Below are 27,225 nucleotides of genomic sequence, written 5' to 3'. Positions count from 1 at the left end.
TCTGCTTTAAAATGTGCAAGAGCCCCCACTGGGGCTCTTGTACATTTCAAAGGAGGAATGCGGAAGTGCCTATCGACTAGTCGATGGAAATTCCATCCACTACTTGACTAGTAAATTAATCAGCATTTAACATCCTTACCTTGGATAATGCAGCCATAAGCAACTGGCCCAAAGTCACACAATGAGTCGGGGCAGATCTGACATCCGAACCTCAGCGCCCTAGCTCACCTCCCCCACAGCAATCGTTAGACCATGTTACCTCCAGAGGAAGGGGAAAAATGCCTTAAAAAACTGAGTGCCAAAAATAAAGAGACAGACAAAACAAACCCACATGCGTGACTTGGACAGATTACAATTTCCATGTTGAAGTAAACTGCAACGCAGTGTAAAATTGGAGCAGTGTAAACTTGTCAGCTGGAGAGACCGAGAGAGAGAAAACATTTCTGATATGCAGCGATTCATCTTCTACCGCTTGAAGGGAAGGGAGCATTTGGCCAGGTGTAGATGGGAGGACCCCAATTCTCTTTTGGGGTACATAGGCCATGGATTAGACATTCTCCTGCTGAACATGAGGCCAATTAGCCCTGGCTGCATGGTGCCTTTTCCTGCAGGTCTGCCCTCGACACGGTGCTCTCCTCCACACACCATGGAAAGGGGCAAAGCAAAGATTCAGCCACCAAAGAGCCATTAGAGGCTGACCAACACTTGCAGAGCAGTCCAGGGCTTTCAGGCCACAGCTTGGAAAAAACAGCGCATCACAGCCCAGGACTTGCCCCCCACAAGTGTGATTCTGCAGCACCCTAGGTGCTAAATTTCTACAAAATTTAGATTAATTGGCTAATCGAATAGTCGATGCAATTTGCATCAACTATTTGATTAGTCAATAAGGGTGCATCTGCCTTTGAAGTGTAGCAAGAGCCCCAGGGCTGTTGCTTCACTTCAAAGGCAAAAAGCACTGCAGAAAGCACGGGGCCAACGGGGGACTCAGGCTGACCCTGGCCTCCATGCGGCACTGCAGCTTTGAAACGCCACGGGGAGTCCAGTATCAGGTCCCCCCGCAGTGTTTCAAAGTGGCAGCACAGCGTGGAACCCGAGGTCAGCGAGGGAGTCCCCAACTGGCCCTGGGCCACATGCAGCATTTCAAAGCAGCAGCGCTGCATGGAGCCTAGGGTCTGGCCCTGGGATCCATGTAGAGTTGCTGCCTCTTTCCGATAGAGGCAATGGGGGGGGGGGGGTGAGCCAACAACTAGTCGACTAGCTACAAGAGAGACAGAGGGTGCGCGTGTAGACACTTTTACCCCTTAGTATAAGGGAGAGAGAGGAGACGGGCAGCCTCATGGTCTTTCACCCTGGGGCCCTTGGGGTGAGGCAGTGGGGGGGGGGGGCTGGAGTGCCACTGTGGGCTCCCCAGTGCTGGGAGGAGGAGTCCTGAGCCCCAGGGGCAGATCCAGGTAAACTGGGCACCACATCTGGCCCCTGGGCCTTAGGTGCCCCACCCCAATGTAGAGTTAGAACCTCAAACAGGCCCCAAATCCCAACCCCAGCCTCTTAGTCTTGGCCACGTCCCACTGCACTCAAGGTGAACCAACACAGTCCAGTCACCGATTGGTCAAAGGCAAGCTCAGGCAGCCTATCACAGAGGTGCTCCTTGCTCACCATTCCTGGATAGGTCTCAATTCAGAGGCAGACAGGCCCTGTGCTTCAGTTTCCCCCATTGGATTCAGAAACCGGCAGCTACTGTCCCCTTGGGGATCTGGTTTCTAAGCATCAGGTGATTATAGAAGCCACGTGTGCTAAAATGCACCCCCTCAGCCTACACAGGCCTCCAGCCAAAGGAAAGGGAGGGATCTTGATCACTCCACCACACACCTCTCTCCAGACTAGCACAACCCTTCCCAATGTCCTGCATTAAACATAGGGGGAGGGGAGGGATTAAGGAGAGACAGTGAAAAGCACATTACTGACAGGGCTGTTTTGGAAGCTGGCAGCAAGCATCTGTGACTGCAATGCAGATCCCTATGCAGAGCTTGTAGGAGTGCAGTGTAATCCCATGGGGGTGAGGTGTAAGAAGTTCTGTTAAAAGAGAAACTACCTGCAAAGTTATTGCCCTAGGCTGGGGAGTACAGTTCTTGTTCCTGATCTCACCACATTGGAGGCGGCGAAGAGAGTCAATTGCGCCTTTTATTTGGATTATCAAGGAGCACTACTACACAAGCACACAGGACAGCTGCCTCACCTAAGTAGCTTACAATCTATGCACAAGACACTTACCAGCTTAATGCTTTATCCCAAGTTGAAGATGTCACTATTTCAGGAGGGCCATCAGTCTTCCCTCAAACCCTGCACATACCCCCACATTTGAGGGATGGGAGTGCAGTGCTTAATACGGTAGTGATCTGGACAGCGCTTGTGCGCAGTGCTGCCCTCCACTGGATGGACTCAGAACTGCTCTATTGTGTATCTCAGGCCCCATACTGCCACTCAGGCAAGAGGATATAACTTCCAAATATCCTTTATGTCCCAAATGTATCGATCCCTCTTCTGCCATCCTTGTATTATTGACGATTTACATCAGAAAGAGAAACCATAAGAACAGCCATGCTGGGTCAGACTACAGCTCTATCTAGTCCGATATCTTGCCTGACACAGGCCCATACCAGGTGCCCCCAGGAGAATGAACAGAACAGGCAGTCATCCATGGAGCCATCCCTGCTGCCCATCCCCCGCTTCTAGCAAACAGAAGCTATGGACACCATCTCCGTCCATCCCAGCTAATAGTCAAGCATCAGGACGGCGGTTGCAGAAAGACACCCAGGAGAGGGATCCCACTGTGTTTTAGTGCTCTTTCAGGAATAACTGTGTCACATGTTGTTCCCCATCTTTGGGGCTTTGGCAGGTTAAGAAGCATCAAAGATTGCTACAGCCTAGGTGAGCTACATATTCTCCTGCCAGAAGCCCAGTCAAGGTACGAACGGAGTGTTACATCACGCCTCAAAGAGGGGAGCAGCTAGGACATCACCCCAAAGTCTGTTGGCTTTGAGCAGTCAGGTTCAAATGCAGGCCTGGTACAGCACAAGTGGGTGTTAGCCCGTCCAAGACTGTTCTGGCTGCCATATTACATCGTAAGAATGGCCATACTGGGTCAGAACAAAGGTCCGTCTAGCCCAGTATCCTGTCTGCTGACAGTGGCCAATGCCAGATGCCCCAGAGGGAGCAAACACAACAGGTAATCCTCACGTGATCCCTCCCCTGTCACCTATTTACTGACATAGATGTGCAGTGGAAGCACTGCAAAGTATAAATTCAAGTAGTATAGATCCTTTGTGGGACATGTCCCACAAGGAGCCAGGAAATGATCCTAGGGCAGAGCTGGGGAGGAGGATTCTTCCAGAATTACAACCAAATGGAAGTAGAAAATTTTGCATTTAAAAAGCTATTTATTCTGCAAGGAGCCCAGCTGTTAGACAACTCCGTTATCTTGATGCATACAGCAGTAAGCTTTAGGTTGCTCTAGATTGCTGAAGTTAAAGATTGTACTCCCAAAAGGGACACCTTTCAGTCCTGTAATACACAGTTCTTTCCTCTCTGGAAATCTCTGTACTAAGCAGAGTACATAGACAACACACCAGAAATATTAGAAGGGCTGAAACCAAAATAGCTCTCCACTTGCTGATGAGATGGCTGCCTTCATGGCCAACACCAGGGAACTCCAGAGGTAAAAAGCATGACGCTCTAGCTGAGGTTATAATAAAGAACCTTGACCTTTACAGCCTCAGTTATAACACACCTACAGCATCCATGGATTGGGTAGAGAAGGAGACGACAGTCCAGGCTGACCAATGGATTACACAGACATGCTTTACCCAACCTCCCTGTCCTTGCTGAAGTCCAAGTCTTAGGTACAAGGACCACAGGATCCTTTTGGACATTCATGAAACAGATTTACCTAAATCTCTCCCCTGAAGAGGATTTGCACCCTGGAAAAGATCATGACCTGGTTTGTGACTCATCATCGCTTATTTTCAGAGACAGTCTTTGCTAAACAGGATGCCAAGAATCTTTGAAGCTCCAGATGAGAGCTAAGGGATGGGAACACAAATGTTCAGGAAACTCTCCTCCCCTTCTCTCTATTCTCCTTGCTAGCCTCAGATCACCCTGAGATGCACAAGCACGCAGACTTGGGCACTGTGTCAAGCTAAGCATCCTTTCCAGAACCATCGCACCCAAACCATGCCCACCAATAATCCCATTTAGCAGAAGGTTTCACCTTTTAAGGTCCACTTGTTTCCCCCCACGGCCCCAAGTCAGGCAGCACTCCCAAGTGGCAAAAGAAAGCAGAGGAACAGTCAGTAGCAGGCACTGGAGTTTTTGCTGCTCCCAGCAGCCTGCAGGATGCACAGCTCTGGTTTGCAGCCTCTAACAAAGGGTCACTGAATATGTTTTTACTGCAGCTGCTATTTTACAGCACCAAGGAAGGTCTGATTGTCAACAGAAGCCTTTCCCAGCTCAGATGCAGAACAGGATAAGGTAAGTTAGAGCAGGTACTGCAGAACAGGTTCAAATACCTTAAACCAGAAGGTCTTCCCTTCCCTCCACTTACAAGATCAATTTCATTAACCAGAGTTGCAATCCTTAGATGGTGACCTCCCTCTAACCACAATAAAGGAAACAAGCAATGCAGCAGTGCCTGTCCTTAGCTCCCACTCAGGAAATGCAGTAGGGGCTACTCATTATTTGTAGATAAAAATACTGCCTGGGACACAGGACTCCTAAGGAGTCAGCAGAGGAAATCGTGCTACTGATATTCTGTGCTTTTTCCTGAACAGCCAGTCTGTATCTGATCTTCTAGTTATCCTGCTCACCCCAGCTGATTAAAACAAACCTGTTTGGGGCTTTTGCTTAGTCACACACCACTGTGAGACTAGCATAACAGTCATTCCCAGCTGGTTCTGCTATGCTAGAACGATCATTTTTAAACTCATAGCTCCTGCACATACAGTTAGGGCTGGTGTTTGGAAACTCCACCAGCTCTCACTCTCACAGACCAGGTTCCCACCAAAACTTGGACTAATCTCAACTAGCAGCATAAATCAAGTAGAGGGCTAGTTAATGGGGGAATCACAGCACAAAGAGGGTTTCCTTAACCCAAACAGATACAATAGTCTCCTTCACTTCAGTTACCCACAACACCTCCCCCACCAGCCCTTTCATAGGGGGACTTTATACCACTTCATACTCAATAGATCAGCCAGACATAACACTGGGACTGGCTCTACCCATATGCAGCTGTGTAAAGCACCCAAGATTTGGGACTCATTGTCTCTTACTGCCCACCCCCTTCTGGCTCTGCTTACTCCAGACCGGACCTAGTTAGCATAAAATGGAAAAAGCCTGACAGAGCTATTAGAACATCAAACCTATGATACAGCCAAAGAAGCGGTAATGAAGCCCAGGTGTATACTGACAGTTTCTGAATTTACTGTGCTAGCAGACAGGGCATTAGTTTAACAGTTATTTTAAAAAGAACAAGTATAGAATCATAGAATCATAGAATCATAGGACTGGAAGGGACCTCGAGAGGTCATCGAGTCCAGCCCCCCGCCCTCAAGGCAGGACCAAGCTCCGTCTACACCATCCCTGACAGATGTCTATCTAACCTGTTCTTAGTAGTCCTGTGACACCTTAGAGACTAACAAAAATGTATTTATAGCCTCATGAGCTTTCCTGGGCAAAACCCACTTTTTCAGATTAGTGCATTGCTGAAGATTATTTTTAAAAAAAGCCAAACGTCTAAAAAACCCATCACCACCCAGCTGCCAGTGGACCTAGGGCCAGCAGTTTAACTGAGCTGCATAAGGCCCCACGCATCCCAAGGGCTGCCCTGGGAATAATTCAGCGTGTTTACCCATCCACAAGTTGCAGCGGGGGGAGGAATGATTTCCCATATACAGTTTTCTCCTCGCTAGCGCGCAGAGGATGCCGATTCCGGGAGAGAACAGATGACGGGAACGACAACAGATTTTCCTCAACTTACTTTTCTTGCCCTCTGTTCACAAGAGCAGCCCCAGCGAGGCGCTACGAGACGGACCGTGCCAGGGGCTCCGCTGGCAGCCCAGCCCCCGGAAAACCAAGCCCCTTGCCCGCTCCGATGATAACTGCTGGGAACACGCGGCCCTGTCCGGGAAGGGGCGTGGGGAGAACGGCGGGCTGAGGACGGGGACTCGCAGACACCAGTCACCCTACAGCCATACCGGGAACAACGAGCCCCCCAGGCTAGGGCCAGCCCCCGGGGCCCACAGACACGGCGAGCCAAGCCAGCTCCCTACCTGACGCGTCTTTCCAGGTGGCGCTCGGAGCCCTGCAGTACCCGAAAGCCGCGTCCGGCGCTCGTGACCCAGCGACGCTCAGCTCCCGATGAATGAAGTGCAGGCGCCGGCTGCAAAGTAACAATTCTGCCAGGAAGCCCCGCCCCTCCGGCTGGCGTCACAATCGAACGGGGCACCCCCTCCCCATTCTACTATTGTGTGACGGTTCCGAACCCTTTCGCGGGCGTCGGCTGAAAGCTGCTTGCTCCGCAGCGCCGCCTTCTGCTGGGCGTGGGCCGGGCCGGGGTGTTCGGGAGAGAAAGCGAGTCCCCGCTGCTGGAAGGGGGATCGCGGCACTTCAAGCCTCCAGCGGCTTTGGGTTCAGTTGTTTGTCTAAAGTTCCAGCGCGTGAGGGGAACCAGCAATTCCTGGGGCAGAGCTGTAGGAAGGATAAAGAGGGGAGCCCCCAATTTGGGGGGGAAAGAGTGGCCAGGGGAAAAAAAATCTCTGGGACTAGTGACTCCAGCTTTGTACAGAGGGTAACCCCCGTCTCGGGCACAGTGGGTACCGACTCTGCACAGGTGCAAAGGACTGCCCCATACAGCAACATGCCAGGGGATCTGGAATGGCTTGATAATGAATGACAAGGGATAAGCATGGTGGGGATAGTCCTTGACATCTCTATGCTTCCAACTTCTCTCCTATAAAAGACACAGAGTATCCACAGTGTTTTATTTTCCATATATATACCCCCCCACACGCAATAAGGCAGGCCCTGATCTCAGACTGAATGTGTGCAGAGCAATATCCCTCTAACTTTTTCCATCCATGTGTAGAATAAATTTTATGTTCCCCAAGGTATGTGCAGATGAGCACCACCCATAGAATCATATGCTGCAGGTTGTGGCTGAGGGAGGCTGTCAGTGCTCTGCTAATCAGCTGGGTGGCATTTGAATCTCTCCTGGGCAGCTGCCCAAGCACTCAGCTTACAGGAGGGGAGGACAATCATTTTTGCAGGGGGGGTCCTCTTAAGTACTGCATGTTGGGGAGTTGAGACTTTGCATGCTCCCCTGTGGGGTGGTGGAGTATGAGAGGTCTTGCTAGATGCACAGGGTGCCCAGAGGGAACTGCCAACCCTATTGAATAGCTTGGCAGTTCCCCCTGGCACCGCGTGTCCCTGGCGGGCGGAGGAGGCTTCACGTGCTCCCTGAACTCAAGGCCCGATTGGACCCTAAGCCCCAGTCAGCCTGGGGGTGGGAGAGTGCACAAAGTCTCCTGCCCCCACCCTGCCAGAGCACACGATGCCTACAGGGAACTGCCAGCCATTTTAAACAGCTCCCTCTGGTGCTACGCACCCCTGGCAGGGGGAGGGGACAGAAATCTGATTCAGGGGTCATCTCCCCCAGTTTCCTGGGCTCCTAAGAGTAGCAGCTGCTCAGACGAGGTTTCCTGCCTGCTCTACTTCTCCAGACAGAGTCACCTGTGGCCAGGCTTTCCTGCTGTCCAGAGCCTGGGCAGGTCCCACCCAGGCCACTGGTATATACCCACCTGGAGTTGCATGGCAGTTCCTGCCCCATCTTGTGGAGAAATTCCTGTAATATTATACTTTGTATTAAGAACTTGTCCTTTTAGGTATATCTTTGTTAAGTGTTCTTATAGAATCTCTGGAACATTTCTCCTATAACTTTGTATTAAGATATATTGATCTTGTAAGAAAAAATGTCTTTTGAGCTCTCCTCTTTCCTTGATTGTCCTGTTGAAATGAGTGAGGTATGAATGGAGAATGAAAGGTGAGCACCTCCAGCAGCCGTTGCAAGGGTGGAGAAGGTTTGGGAGCCAGACCCAAGGCAATACCTGTGAAGTGAGCTCATGAAGAAGACTGGACATACAGATGCCTTGGGAGTCAAGCAGCAAGTGCCTGCCCTTGGAAGAACTCTCTTTGAAGCAGCATTAAGAAAGGCAAGGTGATGACTACAGGCAGTCCCCGACTTACGCGGATCCGACTTATGTCGGATCCGCAGTTACGAACGGGACTGCCCCGGAGGACACGGACTGCGGGACCTCGCGGTCCTGCCGCCCGTGTACTCCGGGGCTTTCTCCGCGTCTCCCTGGTCTGCAGACCAGGAAGACGCGGAGCAAAGCCGCGGGGGGGCTCGGGCAGCAAGGCAGCCCAGGCATGCCTGGGCTGCCCCGCTGCCGGCTTCACCGAGGCTTTGCAAAGCCGCGGGGGGGCTCGGGCAGCGAGGCAGCCCAGGCACGCCTGGGCTGCCTCGCTGCCCGAGCCCCCCCCCTCGCTGCCTGAGCCCCCCCGCGGCTTTGCAAAGCCTCAGGGAAGCCGGCAACGGGACAGCCCAGACGCCCCGCGGCTGTCCCACTGCTGGCGTCCTCAGAGGCTTTGCTCCCCGTCTCCCTGGCAGACCAGGGAGACTGGGAGCAAAGCCGCGGAGGACCCAGGTGGCGGGACCGCAGTCCGTCTCGGTCCGCCGCCCGCGTCTTCCTGGTCTGCTGGGGTGGGAGGGGCGCAGCTAGTACGCCCTCCCCCCAGCAGACTAGGCTTTTCTCCAGACGCCTGTGGCAGAGCAGCTGGGGTGCTGCCGGTTGGTCCCGCAGCGCCGCTCTGGGCGCTACTGGACCAACCCGGCAGCACCCCAGCTGCTCTGCCCCAGGCGTCCCCAAGTCAGCTTCTGCTGAAACTGACCAGCGCTGACTACAGGAAGCCTGAGGCAGAGTTGCTGTGCCCCAGGCTTCTTGGAATCAGCTGCTGATCAGTTTCAGCAGCAGCTGACTTGGGGACGCCTGGGGTTCTTAAGTTAATTCTGTATGTAAGTCAGAACTGGCGGTCAGTTTCAGCAGCGGCTGAATCTGGACGCCAGTTCCGACTTACATACAGATTCAACTTAAGAACAAACCTACAGTCCCTATCTTGTACGTAACCCGGGGACTGCCTGTAATTGGCTGCCTGAGAGGGATAAATAGGAGTCATCTTGCAGAGGGACCCCAAGTTTTCGTCTTGTCAACATGGGAGCATCGATCTGGATCAGCAGAAGCCCGGCTCCACCCCTCCCCCATCTAACTCACCTGGCCCGTGCAGTTACGGGGAGCAACTTTTGGTAACAACAAGACGGAGTGTGCTTGTGTGTGTGTGTGACAGAGTGCATGAGTGTGATGTATCCTATGCATATGATAAGTATTGATTGATATGTATGTTCAATAAATGTGGTGTGTTGCCTTACCCCCCTGAAAAAGATCCCGGGTGCTTCTTTTAAGCACAACAATCTTCCCCTTTGGAGAGGCCCAGAGCTTCATCCTTTCCCACTTCCTCAGCCAGAGACCCCACAACCAGTCCTGCTCCCAGCTCTTGTATTTCTCTGACCCCTTTCCCAGGAGACCTCAGTACATGACAGTTCTGGGCTGAAATGGGATGAGGGCGGAGCTTGGATAGAGGGCGGAGCTTGGACAGCTCTATGCATTTAAAGGGCGGTGCAGAGCTCCGTCTGACACTACAGGCATGTCACAGCCTCTGATGACAACATGGAAGCTAAGTGATCAGCCCACTGAAAGCCAGGGGCAGAGCCAGTCCCCAGAAACCAGATCCCTGACTCATAGTCACCTGGGCTATGATCTATCCCCAAGCCTCGCACCTTGCAACACGAGCAGATGACACAGCTGCTACCAGGGTGTGTTTGGGGCATGGGCTCTGAGGCAGGAAGCAGCTTGGCCTACTGCCGTGGTCACCAACCAGTAGATCGGGATCTACCAATAGATCTTGGGGCCTCTGACAGGGGATCCTGACTGGGTTGGCCGGGAAGCTATCAAGTGCTGGCACTTCAGTTGCGCCTCCACCCACTGTTATGCTGCTCCTGCCCTCTGCCTGGGAGCTGCCCCCCCTGGGAGCCTCCTGCTTGCTGTGCAGAGTGGGAGGGAGAAGGGGGGGGCAGATGTCAAGGTGTACTCCCTGTCTCCACTCCTGTGCCCCATCCTCACACAGACAGAAGGGGATGGAGGGAGCTTGGCAATGCAAATCTCTGTCAACTCACACACTGTGTGTCTCTGTCAGTCTCACAGACACACACCGTCCTTCCCTCTCATCTCCCGGCCCAACACATACGTGGGGGATTGTTGTTACTTCAGTTACTGCCTGAAAAATGGTCTGTGCATTTCATCATTTTTATTTCTAATGCTTAAATTGAATTCTTTGAGTTCCAAAAATGTAACCTGTTGTCCCTGTGGCCCCTGAGAGAGGCAGAGCAGGGGGTCTCCACAAGCTCCTTGTCTGCAGACACCACTCCTGCAGCTCCCATTGATCAGAAACAGGGAACTGTGGCCAGCAGAAGCTGTGGGCTCAGTGCCTGTAGATGAGGGGCAGCACATGGCGCCATGGAGCCACTGCTGTACATGCCAGCTGCTTTCAGGAGTGGTGCAGGGCCAGGGCAGGAGTAAGCTTGCCTTAACCCCACTGCTCCACCAGCCGGAAACCATCTCAGTTAATTGGTACCCAGAGAGAGCCTGTCTTCTGAACCCCTGTCCCAACCCTGAGCCTCCTCCTACCTCCAACTTCCTGCTCTGGACATGAGTCCCCCTGCACCCAAACTCCTTCCCAGAGCGTGCACTCTGAACCCCCTCCTGGACCCCAATGCCCCACTTGGGGCTAAGCCCGGAGCCCCTCCCACACTCCAAATCCCTTGACCCAAGATCAGAGCCTGCATCCCAACCCCCTACCCCAGCCTGGTGAAAGTGAATGAAGTTTGGGGAGGAAGGGAGATAGAGTGACTAGGGTAACCAGGTGTCCTGTTTTGAACTGGATAGTCCAGTATTTGAGCTTTCTGTTCGGGGAACAAATTGAGAAAATAGAAATGTCCAGTATTTTCTAAATAAGATGTAATGTTGATTGTGATGTAATGTCAAGTAGGTCTGGTATTTTTGTTGAAACCATCTGGCAAACCTAGGAGTGACCGGGGGAGGCCTCGGAGAAGGGGTGGAGCGGGGCAGAGTCTCAAAGAAGGAGCATGAAGGAAGGGGGGCAAGGGTATTTGTTTGAGATAGATCTTACATTGCCCTTAAATTGAAAAAGTGACCTTGTGGTTAAAAAGATTGGAGACCACTGGCCTACTGTATCTGCAAATATGGGCACGTTGATTACCCAGGGCCTGACCCTGCTAAACACTGAGTTCCCTGACAATCCACTGAAGGCATGGGAGTTGGGGTGCTCCATGGCTCGCAGCACTGGGTCCCCCAACATTGGGCTAGGAAAAGAGATCAGGAAGCATTATGACTTCAAAGCACGAAGTATGAGCTTTTGCCTTAAGTAAGAGAGGGGGAGCAGCGTGCGGGTGTAGAGAAGTTTTGGGGAGATGAGGACACCAGCTGATGACGAAGCTTTCCTTCGCTGGCCCAAAGCTGAGTCTGTCTCCTGCCCTTCACCTACAGCCATGGCTAATGGATAGTGCCCTGGCCTGGGATTCAGGAGGTTAGGTTTTGAGTCCTGGCTCTCTGGCTCAGAGAGCAAGTTACTACCTCTCTGCATATGTTCTCCTCTTGGTCTTGTCTAGATGGAACCCTAGTGCAACCCTAGGGCCTAGTGCAAGGGGGTCCTCCTATCACTTGGGTCTTATCTCTTGGATTTAGGAAAAAACTATTTCACTGGGAGGGTGGTGAAGCACTGGAATGGGTTCCCTAGGGAAGCAGTGGAGTCTCCATCCCTAGAGGTGTTTAAGTCTCGGCTTGACACAGCCCTGGCTGGGTTGATTTAGTTGGGATTGGTCCTGCCTAGAGCAGGGGGCTGGACTTGATGACCTTCTGAGGTCTCTTCCAGCTCTATGGTTCTATGATTCTGGTTGCTGCTGAAATAGCCAATAACAGGCTGCTCCCAGCACTGTGATCTGCAGCCCCTGGCGAGGTGACTCTGAGAGCCCCCCCCCCCCCTTTCTTCCATTAATTCTCCTGCCGGTGCAACTGCGACTTGGCAAACACACGACAGAGAGTTTCACAGGGGTAGGTTGGTGTGACCAGTAACAGGATCCAGCATTTTCACCGGGGCTGATCAATATCCCCGTCAAAGCTAAACAGCAGGTTTCATCCAGCACCCACCATCCCCAAGCGCTTTGCAAACCCATTGCCTGCTTATACTCCCATTGACTTCAGTGTCATATTTCCTGCTCAGCTCTGCATAGCGGCCTCATGGCCTTTATACGCAAGAGTCATTTCACCCATTCCTGAAATGGATGCAGCTGCAGCTGGCGGGGCGGGGGGGGGGGGGGAGCGAGCACAGTAGCTGTTCTGCAGGGCACAACCTAAGAGCAGAATGCTGCTGCTTAGAGCTGGGCTTAAGGTGCAAAATTCAGGTGCAGATCCCAAAGTTTGGGCCTGGCGAAAATCAGATCTGGCTTTCATAGCCCTCACAGTTCTGGGATGTTCAGCTCTCACCCCGCCTACACTCTAGGACAGGAAACGAGAAACAAGTCTCAAATCCAATGGCAGTGACCATGTTAGGAAGGCGGAATGTAATTATCCCATGTTCCCACAAAAATTTTACATCACATCCCAGCAACCTGCACTGGAAGCTGCATTCGAGAGATGCGCCCCTCCCCTGGTCACCCTAGCATCACTGCAGGGGTTCTTGCTGATCTTCCACCAACCCAACTCACAGCTGGTAAGTCCGGGCAGCTCACTCTGGTTTAACTCTGCCTGAATCGGCTAGCACCTTATTTTGAATAGCTCTTAAAGGGAGGGTGGGGAGTCCCCTGGAGAGCCTGACAGCCATGGCAAACAGACAGCTTTGCTCACTGCTTGAAGAGCTGAATGACCTGTACAGTGGGGCTGAGAATTTTCTAGCCATGTGGTTTTTTAGCAGAAAGTTGGGTTTTCAGTGACGTGAAACTTTTTGTGGAAAGTATCGACTTTCCATAGATAATTCGTATTTCAACAGAAAGCCTGAAAACAGAAAAAATTGATTCCATTTCACATGCCCATTCTCCTCCATGAGCCTGGCTCCCCAGCTGGACTACATCTCCCATGATGCACTGTGACCAGACAACAACCATGATGACTGCCCTCTTTTCACTAAGGGGGTGGTGGAGGGGAACTATAATGTTATCATGGGAGATGTAGTCCAACTAGGGAACACAGCCTATAACAGAAAATAGGAGCAAGATGCTTCTGAACTACAACTCCCATGAGGTACCAGCTGGCATTTCAAAATCCAAATACAGGCCGTCCTCGCTATAAGCCCAAGATACATTCCAAAAAACTTGGACATATAGTGAAACAACTTAAAGTGGGAAAATTTTTTCCCACATCTGACTTCAATTTGCACAAATTGTTTTTTTTAAATGACTTAAGAGGGGGAATGGCAGGACTTATAATGCATCAGTTCCTAAAAGTGTCAACGACTTTAGTGCGGAACGGATGTATACCGGGTCAACTTATAGTGGGAACGCCCCGTATTTCAGTGAAAACTCAGTATTTTTCACAGAAAAAAGACCCATGTCCTACTGTTCATAGCTTAAATGAAGCCATGCTGGATACCCTACGATAGCTGCAACCCAAACTTGGAGAGTATTTCTTTTTCCCATTCGCTACGTTAGACTTTTAGCTTGCACAATAGCGTTTCCTGCTTTTAGAGCTGAAGGAGGCAGGTTCAAACCTCTCTATCAGTTACAAATGGCCAGGACAGGACAAAAGAAAAGACTACACACCAGTTTGGGTTCTGACATCAGTGACCTTTAATGACAAAGAACCCACAGTGACAAGATAAAAAAACAAACCCAGGAATAATGTGATAGTCGTAACACCTCACGGGACTGGTAATACTTCAGGAGTAAAAGCTTTCTCATTTGTTCTGGCCTTTAATGCACTGTAGTAGTTATAACTTAAATGTGGTCGGCACCCCTTGCTGTGCCGGTGAAACTTAAACAAGTATATAAAAAATATGCCATTAAATTCATATCAACAGTCAAGACTTGAGAACACTATGTACAGAGGAGGCAATATATACCAATATTTACAGTACGTCTCAGCGGGATCTCTCACCAAACAGAGAAATAAAGCCAAGAGAACAGAGTCAAACAAGGAGGGGGAGTGAGCGGGATGGGAAACCGTGCCTTGCCTGTCCTTGCCTCTTGCGCATCTGATGACCGCCATTTGCTGGTAGGAGGAAATGCCAGCCCCTCAGCTCGCTGTCAAGTAGCAACAGTGTCCACCTCAAAAGAAAGACAGTTTGGCGGGAGGAGCCCACCTCACCAGCATGGCACGTGGGTGGTAGCAGCAGTGGCACTGGAAATTTTTACAGTGGGGGGCACTGAGAGCCACTGAACAAATCTGTAAGCCCGGAATATGATGGAAACGCCTTCAGCTAGGGGTTCTGCCATGCCCCCAATTCCAGCTCCACAAGGTAGCACGGACTGGCCCTTAATGGGTCGCACACAGCCCTGCCACTGCATCTAGACTGCGCAGGGAGGGGGCACTTTCTGGAGCCTGGCTCGCTCTCTGACACTGAATGGAGCTGCTCTGTGCACCCTTTGGCACTGGGGAATGGAAGTGGTCTGCACTGTGTCCAAATGGCACCCCTAGGGTTTGCAAACGGCATGGACTTTGCCTTCAGGGTGAAATGGAAAGCAAATGCTTAGGGTACCTTTAACAGGATGACGTGAGCTGAGTTGCAGGCTGCCCTATGCCACGTAGGTATTGACATGGCCCTCATCACCTTTCTGTGGGAAAGTCTCAGTCTCGCGTGGATTTTACCCTCTCGCAGGCAGGTCTCTGGGCCTGCAACTGAACCGGGGGGAAGGCGGGTGCAAGAAGTGATTTCAGGACTGAGCTAAGAACCGGCATCCTTTCGGTACTGGCACGGGAGTCCAGCAGCTCCAGGTGACATCACTAGTCCGGTGTGCCCAAGAGCTTGGCTAGGCCCTCCAGCAAAGGGAGGCTGGGACGAGCTGAGAAGTCAAATAGAAAAGAACCACAAGAAATCCCCCCCTGCACCTTTGGTAGACGTGGTCTGGATGCTGCTGTTTTACGGCAAGGAGCAGGCAAGAGTGAGCTAACAGCCTTTGGTTTTGCTTGTCAGTTCTCCTCTAGCCAGCAGCAGTTGTTTGGTCAGGATCATTAGACACTTTGCTGGGCTTCACTGAAGCGGAAAGTGGGCTGCAAAGCACACAGGGTGCAAACATTCAGGGAACGCTTTGTGACTGAAGGCAGCAGCAGACACTATATGGAGGCACTCAGTAACTCCCACAGCGTTTCACCAGGGGACATTCGTGTGCCAGGCAGGCAGACAGACTATGACCCCAAGGGACCTTTTCATCTTAACACCTAAAAATTCATTTGAAGATGGGGAAAGGGGTGGGGGTGAGGAATTGTCCCAAATGTCCCAACACCCCAGATTCCTGCAAAAACATTTCAACCAGCTCATTTTAACTGCCCTTCCCTTCGCTCACGTGCTCTGACCTGGCCTCAAGTTTCTGTATTTCCCCGTGCAGCCACAAGCTCCCCACAGATCCCTTAGCCAGAGGGCAGAATGGCGCTACCCGGCACAGGACACCAGTAGCCATCCCGCAGGAACATGGAACGCTGAGCTTGGGGCCCCATCCTGAACGGGGATGTTTTCCGACAGGAAGGAAGGGTCCCCAGCTCCTCCCAGGAGCCAAAGTCCATCAACACAAGCAGACAAGACTCCCAGGACCCTCTCCAAGCATCCGAAGAGGGAGGGATGTTCTCACTGGTTTTAGTAGCTGCTTGCTGGTTCTAAGACTGCTCCCAATCTCAGCAGCAACTGATCTAACAGGCCCTTTGGCTGGGAAAGCTCCGCAGCTCCCCCCTACAAACAGTTCTGCGAAACACCCTTCATCATTGAGGACCTAATTCTCTTCCTGGGGCGCACCCAGGACATGGCATCTCAGGGTCAAGGCCACTCTCCTTTCTGTGAGACACCCCGCAGGGATTTTGCATGGGTCAAATGAGCCGGACTCACGCCTCACTGCCAGGTGAGCCTGTTTGGAGCATCTGGGAGATTGCAAAGATCACTCCCTTTTTTCATCTCCTGGTCATGTCTGTTACATCCAAGCCCTATTGGTTATGGTTACTGTCCTGCCAACCAACTCCCTTCCAACCGAATCCTCACCACGTTCGAGACCCCGGCCTGTTTCCTTCTGCCTTTCACTTGAAACGTGAACTAATGTGGTCTCGCAGTGTAAAGCAGGATGACCCCGCCAGTGGGAAATCAGACAGACAGGCAAGATCTCTTGCAGCCAGCCAGTCACATGAGCGGAGACAACAGTGATGGGGCTTTCAAGAAGAGAAGCCATGGGGTAGGTTATTACTGGCGGCACATTACTCTTAAGTGGTGAGCACTGAATAGGGAGATGGACTCCTGGGCTATGTGGGTGCCAAGATGCTGCAGTCGAAATAATGCTGATTTCCTACAAAGCACAGCAGTGTTCACCATCAATAAGGGCTAGTATGAATTACTAAGGGACAAAGCAGGGTCCCTTTGAGCACAGGGAAGGTGACAGGGATGATCCTACTCCTCTGATGGCCAAGGAGCAGTTATGGTCTCACACCGGATTTCCTGCAGAAATTCCTTGGATGGTGTGTTGCAAAAGAGTAAGAATAAATGGTCCGTTTTCACAACGGAGCATGATAATTAGCAGGGGGCCTTCTGGATCTGTGCTGGGTCCAGCTCTGTTTCACATAGTCCTAAGTGACCTGGAAGGAGGGGTAAACAATGAGGTGGCCAAGTGTGCAGAAGACACAAAATCACTCAAGATAGCGAAGTCCAAAGCAAACTGAGAAACGTGACAAAGGCTCAGGGATATTGCTAAACTGCCTGACTGGGCAAACAAATGGCAGATGCTAAAGTAATGCACATTGGGAAACCCATAATCCCAACCCTACATACAAAAGGAGGGGGTCTAAATTAGCCATTCCTACCCAAGAAAGAGAGCTTGGAGTCATTGGGGATAGTTCTCTGAAAACATCTGACCAATGTGCAGCAACAGGCAAAAAAGGTAACAGCATGTTAAGAACCATTAGGAAAGGGATAAATAATAAAACAGTCAATATCATCCTGTTTTTATATAAATCCCTGATATGCCCACTCCTTGAATACTGCATGCAATTGTGATCACCCCGTATAAAAAAAAATCTATTAGAACCGGGAAAGAGACAGAGAAGAACAACAACAGTGATTGGGGCAGGGAACAACTTTCTTAAGAGAAGAGATTAAAAAGTGTAGGACTGTTCCGCTTGGAAAAGAGATGACTAAGTGAGGGGATATGACATGGCTATAAAATTCATGGCCCATGTGGAGAAAGTGAATAAGAAAGTGTTATTTGTTCCTCATAACACAAGTATCAGGTGTCACCCAATAAAAGTAACAGGTAGCAGTTTTAAAACAAACACAAGGAAGCATTTCTTCACGCAGCACACAGTCAGCCTGTGGAACTCCTTGCCATAGGATGGTGTGAAGGGTAAACTAGAACTGAGTTAAAATTAGAGGAGTTGATGGAGGGTAGGTCCATTAATGGCTATAAGCAAAGCGGGGCAGGGCACAACCCCATGCTCTGGGTGTGCCTAACCTCTGTTTGCCAGAAGCTGGGAGTGGATGCGAGCAGATGGATCACTAGATAATCGCCCTGTTCTGTTCATTCCCTCTGGGGCACCTGGCATTGGCCACTGTTGGAAGACAGGACACTGGGGGGATGGACCATTGGTTTGACCCAGGAGAGCTGTTCTTAAAGAATCACCACAAATCGAGAACAGATCTTAACGTTAACTTTACGTCCAACTGTGTTCAGCACAGCGCACGATTCACTGGAAGCATGCGCCCAGTCCCAGACCCCACAGCATGTGCCTAAGAGCTTTTCTTACTCGGGGCTTAGCTGCTCCTTGCACGGTGCTACATGGTGCGCTGCCTGCAGGTCTGCACCGTGTCAGTATTTCCCAAGAGGTACGGCCAGGGTGCAGGGCAATCTCTCTAGTATGCAGGCTAAAGAACTGTCTGTCGATCCCACCTGTGCAAGAATTTCTGCATCTCTCCAGCCCTCTGCCTGCCAGTTCAGTGCCTCACACCCCATTCAGATAGGGACACACTCAGCAATCAGTCAAGAGCTACGCTGACTGTGCCACCTGGCCCCCGGGGGTGGGATCCACGAGCTACCAAAACCCACTGAAATCTTTCCATTGGGTTTGATGGAGGTTGGCTTGCACCCCACAAGGAAGAGGATGGTGCCACAGGGAAGTAGCTGCATCTTGCCCACAGACAGACCGGAAGGTAAATTTCCTCCCCAGAGGGTGCCTCCTCGGCACCTTTCAGAGCTTTCCCCTGTATGGTTTATATTGCAGTAGCACCTGGAGGTGCTGGGTGAGATCAGAGTCTCCCTGTGCTAGAGGCTGTACAGTCAGGGTGCGTCTACACTGCACCTGTAGCTCAAATAAGCGACGCAATTGGAGCTGTGGAAATTGCATAGCTTACTTTGAGTTAATTTCATAGAATCATAGAATCATAGGACTGGAAGGGACCTCAAGAGGTCATCGAGTCCAGCCCCCCGCCCTCAAGGCAGGACCAAGCTCCGTCTACACCATCCCTGACAGATGTCTATCTAACCTGTTCTTAAATATCTCCAGAGAGGGAGATTCCACCACCTCCCTTGGCAATTTATTCCAATATTTGACCACCCTGACAGTTAGGAATTTTTTCCTAATGTCCAATCTAAACCTCCCCGCACTTTAAACCCATTACTCCTTGTCCTGTAATAGCTTAGTTTGTAATTTGGAGCTGTTGACACAGCACTTGTTTCGAAATAAAGAGCTGCTCTGAAACGTCCCTTATTCCTCGTGGAACAAGGTTTACAGGGACGTTGGAATGGCAAGCCCCTTATTTCGAAAGCTATTTTGAAATAACAGGCTTGCTTAAAAGATGCAGAATAGTGATTTCAGGATACCGGAAGTATCCTGAAGTAGCACTGCTGTCTAGACGCACCCTCACAGAGTAACCAACACTCCCTGCCCCAAAGAGCTTCCCATTGAAATATGCCAAAGGGTGGGAGGGGTAGAAGGCTAGAGAGGAAAGTGGCTTGCTCCAGGTCACTGCAGCAGGCCAGTAGCAGAGTGGGGGACGGAACCCAGGCACCCTGACTGCCCAGTGCCCCTAGCAACTAGACTCTGCTTCTGTGCAAAATCCCAAACCACCTGACCCAATTAATCAGCCAAAGAGGGAAAGGGAGGACGGAGACATGATGCATTTTCACACGAAACAGGAAGCAAGACAGAAGGCAGATGAGGCAGAGAGATGGCAGAAAGTGGCCATGGACGACAGGAGTTGCAGAGGAGAAGCCTCTTGCATCAAGTCCTAAATATATTTGTCTACATTGTTCAGGTCACTGGGGACACAAAATGTTAGGAATTAAACTGCTCTAGAATGAAGTATTTTCAAAACCCTTGGCCGGGCTAGCAGTGCAGCAGGGGCAAGCAGGCAGAGCCACGTTGGCTGCGGTGCAGCAACGTCCATCGCTAGGGGAAAGGGCTGGAGCTTTCAAGCACATTGTTCAGGCCCTCAGCTATTGCACGGGAGCTGCTCTGAAACCGGGAGAGCCCAGACAGGGCTGTTGTTAACTCTACTCAAGTCTTCAAAGCAAGATTTTTAAAAAGCAGGTGCCCAAGGCTAGGCCCCTAAACCCACCTTCAGGCATCTAAATGAGAGGCTTGCTTTCCACAAGTGGTGAGGGCCCAGCGTGTGGGGTGACATCTCACCAGGAAGCCAGGAGCATGGCTGGAAGGGCTCATTCCCTTTCAGAACACCCTGGCCACACGTGTAGAGGACTAAACGTTGTTATTCTGAATGATTCATATTGTGGAAGGGCCCAGTCGTGACCCCAAGTGCTGGGGGCTGGACAGCGCAGAACAGAACGATGCTCCTCTGCCCCACAGGACTGACAACCTAGGTAAATATGGATGGAGAAGCTGGCATCCAAGGTCACCTTTTCCAAAGTGACTGACCAGTGATTCTGGGCACCTCAGTTATTGGGTCCCAACCTGAGACACTTTGAAAGTGGCTTTCAGAAAGCACGAGCAGCCCGGTGGGGATTTTCCAAAGCACCAGGGTGCTGGAGTATCACCAGTCCCAAGTGTTCAATCCCCAGACTGTGCTCAAAGTCATGAGACAGTGTAAAAAAATCTGCCCTCTGGGTTTCATTTTGATTTGCCTTCTGTTTTCTGAGCCTTCGGAGTGCACCTGGGTCATGGTCCCCAAACTGTTCTCGGCCCATTTAACTTTTAAACAGGAAAGCTGAGTGTCTCATGAAATAACATGACTCCATGGGCTGGAGCTTTCACATAGGCACCAAAGAACTGGCAACACGGGCAGTTCAGTAGCACAAACCCCACTGAGAGTCCAGGGCCCATGAGCTCTTGTCATGTCAGGTGCTTCTGAAATTCCCAGGGCTGCCCTCTGCAAAAAATGGCCCTTAAAGACACCCTCACTACCCACCTTGAGGCCTCATCATGGCCCCTGTAAGTCCCACAGGCAGCCCTGGGGGAAAGCCTGCCAGGAAAGCATTCTCCTTCTGGGATGTTTTTGGTGCAAGCTGGCTGGCAGCATGGCCCTAGTGGATTTGTACTGTCTCGCTAAGTGAGTAAACCCCCACGATCCTCTTTGCTCCCCGTCCCCACTCAGGACTGGGGATCTGGAAGCTAAATACATAAATTAAGTGCTGGGGATATAAAGGTAACTAGTTAAAAAACAACCATAAATACTGTACAATGCAAGAGACCATTGCAGTCAGACAATGCCCCTCCTGGTTCTGCTCCAGCTGTACTCCACAATAACCAACTTGATTTTGCTCTTAAAGTCAAAGGAGGTGAAGCGTCCCCGGCTCTCACAGCGCCCCCTTGTGGCACTGCTCACTTTCAGGGATCCAGCTAAGTATTGCACACTTTTTATTTCATGCAGCTGCTGCCAGTGTTCCCTCTAATTTTTTTCATGTGTGGAAGAAATTTTGTTATATGCACGGCGGCAAGAGCAGATATGCACCACAAACAGAAACACATGCTGCCAGCGGTGAGCTGGGTGGCACCTGAATCTCTCCTGGGGGCCGCCCAAGTGCTCAGCCAGAGGGAACATTGGCTGCTGTCCTCTTTGCGGGCTGAACTGAGCTCAGCTCTGCCTTTCTACAACTGGAATTGGTGCCTCTCAGCAAGACACTCCTGCCTCTCCTCTCCCCTCCAGACACCTGGGTATCCCTCGGGGATCTGGGCTCGTGGGTAAATGTGACACAGCTGCCATTGCATTACACTTGCTATCTACAGCTCATCAAGGGTCGGGGCTGGGTGTCGGCACCCTGCATGCAATTCCCCGGGTGCGACGCTGCCTCTGCTTCCATGCATGCTCCTCGTCACGTCCCCGCTCCCACAGAAAATAAATAAGAATATTCTCTATATATTCCAACAAACAGCAATGACACAAGCATTCTCTGGGTGATGGCCACAGGTGAGCCGGTCAGCTAGAGACCTGGAGACGCTGCAGCCGTGGCGGCGAAGGAGGTGCCGGAGTGGCTGCCGCTAAGGAGCTGGGAGCACTGTCTTGTGTGCGGGGATCTCAGGGAAGTGAATGTCTAGGGTTTCCGATTCTGCATGGCTGGGTGGACAAGAGACAGAGCAAGATAATGGGCAGGTGCCATCCCCGGGCGAGCTCAGGCAGAGGCGGCTCTTCCGCTCCCAAGTGCCCGGATTTGGAACCGCAGGCTGATCGAAGCATAACACCCAGAAGAAAGGCCCCTTGCTGACGGCGCGAACGCTGAATTCTCTCCTCTAAGCCCTCTTCTTTCACCTGGATGCTTCCAAACAGCGCCACAGCCATCTGCACATCCAGGCGCCCCGTCCACACACGCCCTGGTTGAAATGCGGGCTGCGCCAGCGGGCGTTTGTCGAACGTGTTCCTCCCCCCACGCTGCAGACGCTGTGTTTGGGAGGAGCGTGGCCCGAGGCACACACAAATCATCCGGAATGGGAGACGAGATGGGCTGGGGGGTGGTTGGTAACAAGAGGAGGCAGGGGTGGGGCTGGTGCACTCTCCCCGGCGGGGCCCCGTGCAGCTGCGCATCAGACCCTCCACAAGAGGAGATGGTTAGTGCTGTCATCTCGTCCCACTGTCTCACTGCTGTTGGTGAGTCTGAAATCCTCATAGCCATCCCCGCCGCTGATCACCAGCATCTTGGACTTGACGTGGACCATGTTGGAGGACCTGTGCCTGGCCACATCTCTCTTTTCTGTGTCGCTCTGCTTCTCGGTACCTGGGGAACAGAACAAGCCCCGTTAGGCTCCAGAGAGACCCCAGCGTGTGCACGCAAAGGAGGCTGTCTGACAGGATGTGGCTAAGGGAGCCTGAGTCCCTCCCTATACGTGAGCTGTGATACCCCCAAGCCGGGGTGCTGACAGCCTGTTTGGGCCCAGCAAGGTGGGGCAGGCCAGCTCTGTACTCCTGGAAGGGGCGGGGACTCAGGTGGAAGGGGTAGAGCCGGGGGTGGCCAACCCTCCACACTGCCCTGAGTGTGGTATCCCTCCCCGCTGCCTCAGAGCTGCCCAAAGCGTGCCATGTGGCATTCCAGCGGCAATTTAAAGGGCCTGGGGTACTGGCAACGGACAGGATCCTTGGGCCCCTTTGAATTGCTGGGTCTCGGGGCAATCCGCCCCCTTTGCCCTCCCCATTGGCAGGCCTTCCCCCATGGAGCTTTGTCATGCATGGGTCTGCCCCAGGCCAGGGGGTTTAGGGGATGAATGATTTTTCAGGCTCATCCCAAGACCCTGTAAAAGGAGCAGATTTTCAGAACAGGCTGGGAACCTGAGCCCCACGTGCCCTTCGTCAACTGCTTTGGAAAGCCTTGGCCACAAGAAACGGGCTTCTCACTTCACCTCTTCCAAGAGCAGCTGCTCTGTGCTGAGCTGACCTCCAGGGAGACTGAGGGAAGGGGCAGCTCATTCACAGGTACCGGGGAAAAGGGACCTTGTGACCCCCACATAGTCTGACCTCTTGCATAACACAGGCCAGAGAACTCCCCCAGCCCGTCGCCCGCCCCAACATTCCTAGAGCAGATCTCTAGAAAACACCCAATGTGGATTTAAATATGGTCAGTGACGGAGAATCCACCATGACCCTCAGTACATTGTTCCAGTGGTTTATTACCCCTGCTGTTAAAGCTGTGCCCCACGTGGGTTGGATGATTTTTCTAAGTGCCCTCAAATCCACATCCCAGCTCAGATTGTCTTGAAAATCGCTGTGCCTCATGGAGGTCCAGGGTAGGGTTAGTGGTCCAAATTTGGGGTCACTTGAGTCAGGGGTTCCTGAGATACAGTCCCACTAAAAGTAACATGGGTCAACATTTTCTAGTTCCTATAACATCTTGTATTAGAGGGGACTGGCCCTGCTTGGGTCCCGTGGGGGAGTGGTGTTTGACACCCTGTGTATCTGCTCTCTTCCCAGCAGGGATGGCTCCAAGGGTAATAAGGTACAACGGAAGGTGGGAAAATGGGCCCTGTGATGCCATGGTCGGGGGGCAGCTGATTCCTGCTGATCTCCGGGTTCCGAGTGAGGACTCGGAGTGGGGGCACAAACCTGCCGGCTGGACCCACCTGGATCCCTCGGCAGCGGAAAGAGGATATCAAAGCCGTCGGGCAGTTCGATGGAGGTGAGGAAGCGCACGTGGCCCGTGTGTCCCTGGGACAAACCCACTGGCGTCAGGGGCATCTTTAAGGAAGTGGTGTTGGCCGTTAGGGACAGAGTCAGCACCACCCCGGCACTGGTGCCAATCCAGAGCAAGTCCTTGCAAGCCAGCAGGGCGGTGATCCGCAAGCAGGCAGCCTTGTGCTGGCGGATAATGGCATCTGAACCTGCCAGAGGGACAAGGAGAGGACCAGGGGTTAAAGCACAGATGAGCGGAAGTACCGAAAAGTCCCATGCACGTGTGGCCAAAGGAGGTTATCGATCAAGCTGTTGGCAGCATCCACCTCACATGGGCAATACACTTATTTGCAGGGCGCTGAGTAGGAATCGTTTGGGCCAGGTGGGTGTAACCCACATGAACTGTCTCCCACGATAGCCTGAGGCGGCCTCCCTAGCTTCTCGAGTCAGGCATCTGGGGGTGCAGGGATGACACACTGGCCTGTCCGCACCGGGAAATCAACAGGCGAGGTCTGCTATGGTCCAAAGGGAAGAGAAACAGGACGGCCCCATGGATTTTGGTCCCCTGGCTCCCTCCTCAAAGCAGCGTGAGTGTCTGCTGGAGGTCCAGCGTTGAAGAGACATGTCTGCCGTCCCAGTGACTGCCCTTGCTAAGCTTGTCTCTAGCCAGGGGAGCAAACTCCCTGGGAGGGACGAGGGATCAAACCCCCCAATGCATCCTGCTGGGATCTGCAGACCCCAAACCAAGGCCTCCCCTCGAGCTGAGCTCTCTCCCCCCACAACCCGGTCTCTATGACAGCGATGCCAGGAGGCAGCAGCTGTGCAGAGGCAGGCGCCCCTTGGTTTCATAGCTCAGGGCAGCAGACAGATGTTTGAAGGCGATGCCGGTACCTGCTAACATTTTGTGGACCAGGGGCGTGATATCGACTTCAGCCAGCTGCTCGTAGCTTGTGGCGTGGTACAGCCTCACCTGGGCGCTGCTCTGGAGCGCGATCCAGATCCCCGGGCTGCAGCTCACCATGCAGGTCACGCTGCGGTTGCTGTCCTGCCCAATATGGAACATGTGCTGGGGATAGAGAGGGGAACAGCTGTTGCAGGACAGGCTGAACCTCTCTAGTCCGGCACCTTGGGACGTGACTGGTGCCGAACCCACGGAAGGTCGATATTGTCCAGCAGCTTTACCAACACTTCCACTGCTTACGGGGCACTTAGGAGACATTGTGGGGTCAATTAGAGCTAACTAACAGCACAGAACACTGAGAGCCGGGACTGGTGGCTATAAACAAACTTGATGGGACTGCAGAAAACTTGGCCACACCCATGATAAGCGGACATCGGACAACTAAAATCATGCCGGACTAAGGATGCTGCTGGACCAGAGAGTGCCAGACTAGAGAGGTTCAACCTGTACATCCCTCTGCACAGGCAGCAGAACCAACGGGCCACTCCTGTTCTGTGCCATGCAGCGCTGAGCTTTCTTCCAGGTGGAATGTTCCCTGGCATAGCTCGCGCTTGTCATCACTTGCATTGCGGTCGCTCCCAGAGGGCCCCACTGAGAGCAAGGCCCCTTGGGGTGAGGTGCTGTCCTGTCACAGGCGCTTTGTCTCTGTAATCTGAAGAGACAAGGCCAAAGGGGAAACTGAGGCACAGAGCGAGGGCGTGATTTGCCCAAGGTCTGTAGCAGAGCGGGGATTAGCACCCAGATCTCCTGGCCACGGGACCAGGCTGCCTTTCGCATCTGTCAGTAAGAACCCAAGCCAGTCCATCAGCACAGCTCCAAACAGGCCAAGCTGTGGAGAAGAGGGCTGTCGTCCAGGATACAAGAAGAGGAACATAGGAACACGCTGCATTTCTGTAGCTTCTTCCATACGAGATGGCAGGTGCTTCACAGACTCCTCAGGGAAGGAGGCAAGCAGCTTTGGAAATTAGACCCCTGTTCTGAGTGTCGGAGACACTTTGGGGAAGGTTTTCAGAGGTACTAGACACCTCGTGTGGAAGCCAGTGGAGTGCTAGCCCCTTGAATAATCAGGCTCTAGCTCAGCAATGGGCAACCAAGGCTAGTGAGTGGGCCACTTGAGTGGCCCTCCTCCATCTCATAACTAAGACAGGCTCCCAGGGCAGGGCAGTTTTGCTAACTGCACTTGTGTACCTTAAATTTGCGGGGCGTGCGGATTGAACTGCAGCTGCGCTCTGATTGGATGCGGAGGGAGCACATGGCTCTCACTGTCAGGCTATGACTAGACTGCACAGCTTTTCCAGAACACCTCTGGTATCCCAGAAAAGCTCTGCCGCGTCCAAGGAACGCGTCCGCTTTTCCAAAAAAAAGTGTCGGAAAAGCGGATGCGTTTTGTCGGCATCTCTGGTCAACCTCGTTTTACAAGGAAGAAGGGATGTTCCGAAAGAGAGCTTTTTCCGAAATCTGACCCTGTGTAGACAGGCCAAATTTCGGAAAAGCCTCTTTCGGAAGTAAATCGGAAAAAGATATGCATTTATTTTCCGATCTATCTTTGTAGTGTAGAGACAGCCTCCGTGTGGTGTGCAATCAGCACACACCTCACGTCACCCGCCCTTGCTTTCCGCTTGTGTCATTTTAGCAACACCAGCAGGAAAAAACCTACGTGGATGGAAACCAGCGGAATCTGGCAACCCTGCGTGTGGGCAACAGTACTTACAATGTCTCGTAGGCTGCACACACCGTCCTGATGGGATGCATGCTTTAACCACAGGTTCACCCTTCCATCCCTGCCTTTAATCTCTTCTATACAGCACCCACCTCGGTGGTGACTAGTAGGGGCCGCTACTCCTGTGCAGTCCTACAGCATCTCCCCCGCGGTCATCTCCACATGGAGCTCTGCTCATAGGGTGACTCTCGTCCCACACAAGCTCTGGTGTGTCTGAGGCTACCATTCTTTATGGGTAAGGGGGATGGAAAGGGTGCGGCAGACCCAGTGGGACTGGTCCCTGCTAGGTGCATCCTCAGAGGAGCCCAAAGACAACAGGGCTTGGCCATGCACTGTCCTAGGGCAGAATATGGTCTTTTGGAGACTGGGGGTATGTCTACACTACCCCGCTAGTTCGAACTAGCGGGGGTAATGTAGTCATCTGCAGTTGCAAATGAAGCCCGGGATTTGAATTTCCCGGGCTTCATTTGCATGAAGCCGGCCGGCGCCATTTTTAAATGCCGGCTAGTTTGGACCCCGTGCCGCGCGGCTACACGCGGCACGGACACGGACTAGCTAGTTCGGATTAGGC

General features: G+C 52.3%; 2 protein-coding genes across 4 annotated transcripts in view; both read right to left on the bottom strand.

Annotated features, from left to right (window-relative positions):
* The window catches only part of RELT (RELT TNF receptor), a 77,037-nt gene extending 70,512 nt beyond the window's left edge, over window positions 1-6,525 (bottom strand). For 2 of the 3 annotated variants that reach the window (XM_075919558.1, XM_075919557.1), the window contains exon 1: window positions 6,327-6,525. The gene's annotated coding sequence lies outside the window, so the exon portion shown is untranslated. The remainder of the gene's footprint in view (window positions 1-6,326) is intronic. The other variant, XM_075919559.1, reaches the window with a different exon arrangement.
* Window positions 6,526-14,002: 7,477 nt separating this feature from the next.
* ARHGEF17 (Rho guanine nucleotide exchange factor 17) overlaps window positions 14,003-27,225 on the bottom strand; it is a 258,300-nt gene continuing 245,077 nt past the window's right edge. Inside the window, exons 19-21 of the mRNA XM_014577378.2 lie at window positions 24,865-25,039; window positions 23,925-24,182; window positions 14,003-22,588 (exon numbers count right to left, since the gene is read on the bottom strand). Coding sequence (XP_014432864.2) covers window positions 22,398-22,588; window positions 23,925-24,182; window positions 24,865-25,039 — 624 coding nt within the window. The 3' untranslated portion in view covers window positions 14,003-22,397. The remainder of the gene's footprint in view (window positions 22,589-23,924; window positions 24,183-24,864; window positions 25,040-27,225) is intronic.

This window comes from Pelodiscus sinensis, chromosome 1 (genome assembly GCF_049634645.1).
Source record: "Pelodiscus sinensis isolate JC-2024 chromosome 1, ASM4963464v1, whole genome shotgun sequence".
NCBI lineage: Eukaryota > Metazoa > Chordata > Testudines > Trionychidae > Pelodiscus > Pelodiscus sinensis.
Note: the sequence above shows the minus strand (reverse complement) of the source record. Positions and strands in the feature narration are given on the sequence as shown.